Source organism: Lupinus angustifolius, chromosome LG04 (genome assembly GCF_001865875.1).
Source record: "Lupinus angustifolius cultivar Tanjil chromosome LG04, LupAngTanjil_v1.0, whole genome shotgun sequence".
NCBI classification, from domain to species: domain Eukaryota; kingdom Viridiplantae; phylum Streptophyta; class Magnoliopsida; order Fabales; family Fabaceae; genus Lupinus; species Lupinus angustifolius.
The window spans coordinates 21,485,271-21,488,556 of NC_032012.1; the positions used below are offsets into that span (position 1 = coordinate 21,485,271).

The 3,286-nt window shown below is 29.4% G+C and overlaps 1 protein-coding gene across 1 annotated transcript; it reads right to left on the reverse strand.

Moving 5' to 3' along the window:
* Positions 1 to 1,861, reverse strand: LOC109344714 (salicylate carboxymethyltransferase-like). The gene is made up of 3 exons (XM_019583465.1): positions 1,720 to 1,861; positions 937 to 1,341; positions 1 to 336 (listed from the first exon to the last, which is right to left on the reverse strand). The coding sequence occupies exons 1-3, from the start codon at positions 1,792 to 1,794 to the stop codon at positions 1 to 3; spliced, it is 816 nt and encodes a 271-aa protein (XP_019439010.1). The 5' UTR covers positions 1,795 to 1,861.

A 3,286-nucleotide genomic window follows, 5' to 3' on the forward strand; every position in this document is an offset into this window, starting at 1 on the left:
TTAAGATGAACAAATGTCACTAAATAAACATTTGAGAGCTTTACATTTGGGTATTATTATATGAAAGTAAGATATATTAACCTCCAAGACCATATCATTAAGAGCTTTAGCCATAAGCTCCCAAATATAGCAACATTCTTTAGTAGATTGATGTTCACTTCTTCTTCCAAGTAATGTTAGAAACATTTGACCCTGTTCAACTAGTTCCTCTGCACGACACTTTAGAAACAAAGAGAAATCTTTTTGAAATTGCTCATAATAAGCCTTGAGAACGTTTAAGGGGCTTGTGTTGGATATATAAATATTGCCCTTATTTTTCTCTATACCCTCTGGAACCTATCATCAATAAAATTAATCGTTTAGTTAAACTCAACCCTAAGAAACTTAAAAAGGATGTAAGTATTAAAAATTCAAAAATCAAAATTTAATACTATAAGATATTAATAAACTTAAATCTACAATATTTTTTTTATCAATTTTAAGTGTTTATCATCGACCTTTGTCAACCCTAATGGTTGGGTTGAAGTGGAGAACACTAAAATTTGATAAACAAACATTCAAATTGAAACAAAAATATATGAAAAAGAGTTCACTGTGATTTGGTGTATGCGGAATAATGTCATCTTTGTGGAAGTACCATGAATGAAATTTGATATGGAGAATAATGTGGTTTACGGTGATTTGGTGTGTGTTTGGAGTATGTGGAATGATGTCATCTTTAGGGGGAAGCAACCTAGTTTTATCCAAATCTTAAATTTGATCCAGATTAGATCTTGAGTTTAGCTTTCTAACAATGTTGCTTCTAAATTCTATTTCTTCGCATAATGGTGCATTATTGATCCTATTATGTGTATTAAACACTCTTATAACCTGTAATCGGGTTGACACCCCTTGTTCCGTTCTTTAATTCATTTGCTTATAAAAAAAAGAGTTCACCTTAGATAGCCAATGAAGGCTGGAAGAGGAATGGATAAAATGCAAAGTTTGATTAGGGAAAATCCTTCCATAGAAAGAAGTAGGAGCCGCATAGAAATAGCATGGACCAATTTGAGATTTCATTTCATTACTTAGTTTCTCTTCGAAGGTGCTACTGGACTTGAAAATGTTGTTGAAATCATTCTCAGGGAGATCATTCATGAACACCTTGTACTCTGGAGATTTATGGTTCATTTCTTTGCATAGATTCTCCACAATCTTGATAATTTCAGACACTACAATGAAAGCATTTGGTCCTGAAGAACAACCCAATTCTGCAATTGATAGACATCTCGGATGAATGCTGTTATAGACTCTGATAATGGCTTCCTCTCTTATGTGCTTTGTCAATGAAATCACCTTTTGCTTAATAACACATTCACAAACAATCTTACTGTCACGTCCATGTTTAAACATTCTATTATAAAACTATATATGTTATATTAAGTGGAATATATATACTAAGGTACAAAATAAAAAAATATTGTTTTTAAACTTGCAACAATTCTAAGTGACACGAAAGAATAATTAATTATTGAGTTACAAAAGAATAATTGAGTTTTTTTTATTTCATATGCAAAATGTCACTAACAGCCTCCAAAAATGAAATTGATCCAACAAAAGATGTTTATATATAGTTGATAAGGTGAGAAGCAAAAGGTTACTCACACTATTTATGATATATAGTAATCATTTAAGATACTATAATATTTACAAGCAAAGCATGATGTTATGTTATTATACCTGAAGTATGGAGTTGTTTGCATAGCTACATTTTCCAATACCTCCATTCATGTGAAGTATATTTGTTACATCCATTCTTATTCTTTTGTTTCTTTCACACTTTCTCAGTCTATTGTTATTTGTGCTTCTATTTCTCAGTCTATATATAGAAATATGGGTGAAGGCCATAAGCGTTTTTTATAAAATAATTACGGATTTGAATTTTTTTTATTTTTTTATCGGCCAAGGGAATTACTTTTATTTTTATGTGTGTGTGGCTATTATGTTTGTAGGCCCCATGTTTGGCTGATGAGACATTTGCATGAACCCACAAACAGTATTCACAATTAATTTCCAGGTGGTTGAGGACCATGTAGGGGTGGATTATAATTGTTGAGAAAAAAATAGATGAGTTGATAATATATGAGTTTTATTTTTATACATTGTCATTGTATCAGTTACTATTGATATTTAATTATCATTAACTCTTTAAAAAGTAACTTAAATTCATAATAGATAATGTATCGACTGTATATAAGTCTTTACACAATGCATAATTATTGGAAGTCATAAGGTGATGTAATGATTAAGGTGAATGAGTTTAAACAATGTATTGAACAAAGTTTTTGGTTCACATCTCACCCATAAAAAAAAAGTTATAAGGTGGTTTGATGGTTGATGAGAAGAAATAGAGTGATGAAGGTTAAGAGTTCGAATCTCACCCAACCATAATAAATATTAACATACTAAACCTTTATCCATAAAAAAAAATGCATAAATATTACATTTATAATTTTTTAGTTATTTAAACAATATTTATCAAACAAATATATATGGCAGCACCAATTTGTTCTTTACTAGTTTGTATTATAATTATTTTTTAAATTCATGAAAAGCTGCGACTTGAATGAAAATAGAAAAATGAATTGTTATACCTTGTTTTGATGATTGATTTCTAGTAACATATATATTTTTCTCTATTGATGGAGGAAAATTTATAAAAAGTTGTGTACAAGATATATACTATTCCTAACAATAAATCAAAATAATGGCCTTTCCCATCATGCTTCGTGATAGGGTCATACAAATAGGTTATTTAGTCACATTCAATTGTTATTTAAAATAATGAAAACGTCTTCCTCGATAGTTTCTGTTACTTCTACACGTGGTTTCAAGATATGGACATGTGATGGAAAATTGTATAGAAAAAAGATAAAATGTTTAGCTTGAAAAATAACCATGAATATATTGTAGTACTTACAAGTTCCAACTTGTTAAATAGATGAGCCTTAAATATTGATAACTCAACACCATGTGCTTTTTACATGGAGATTTAGATCAATAAATCAATCATGTGATTTTCCTTGCTAGAAGTGTTTGATGTTTGGGGAAAAAAATATTATTAGTGCAATGGTAACTCTATTCTTCATAGTGAAATTAAGACCAACTTCTTAAATCATAATAAAGACATGATGCACATAGATAAAAGGAAGAAGTATGAGTTAATGTCTCTTTGATTCGTAATTATTTGCATAATATGAATATTATAAATAACAATTTGAGAGTACTAGCTTTCATACATATGAGT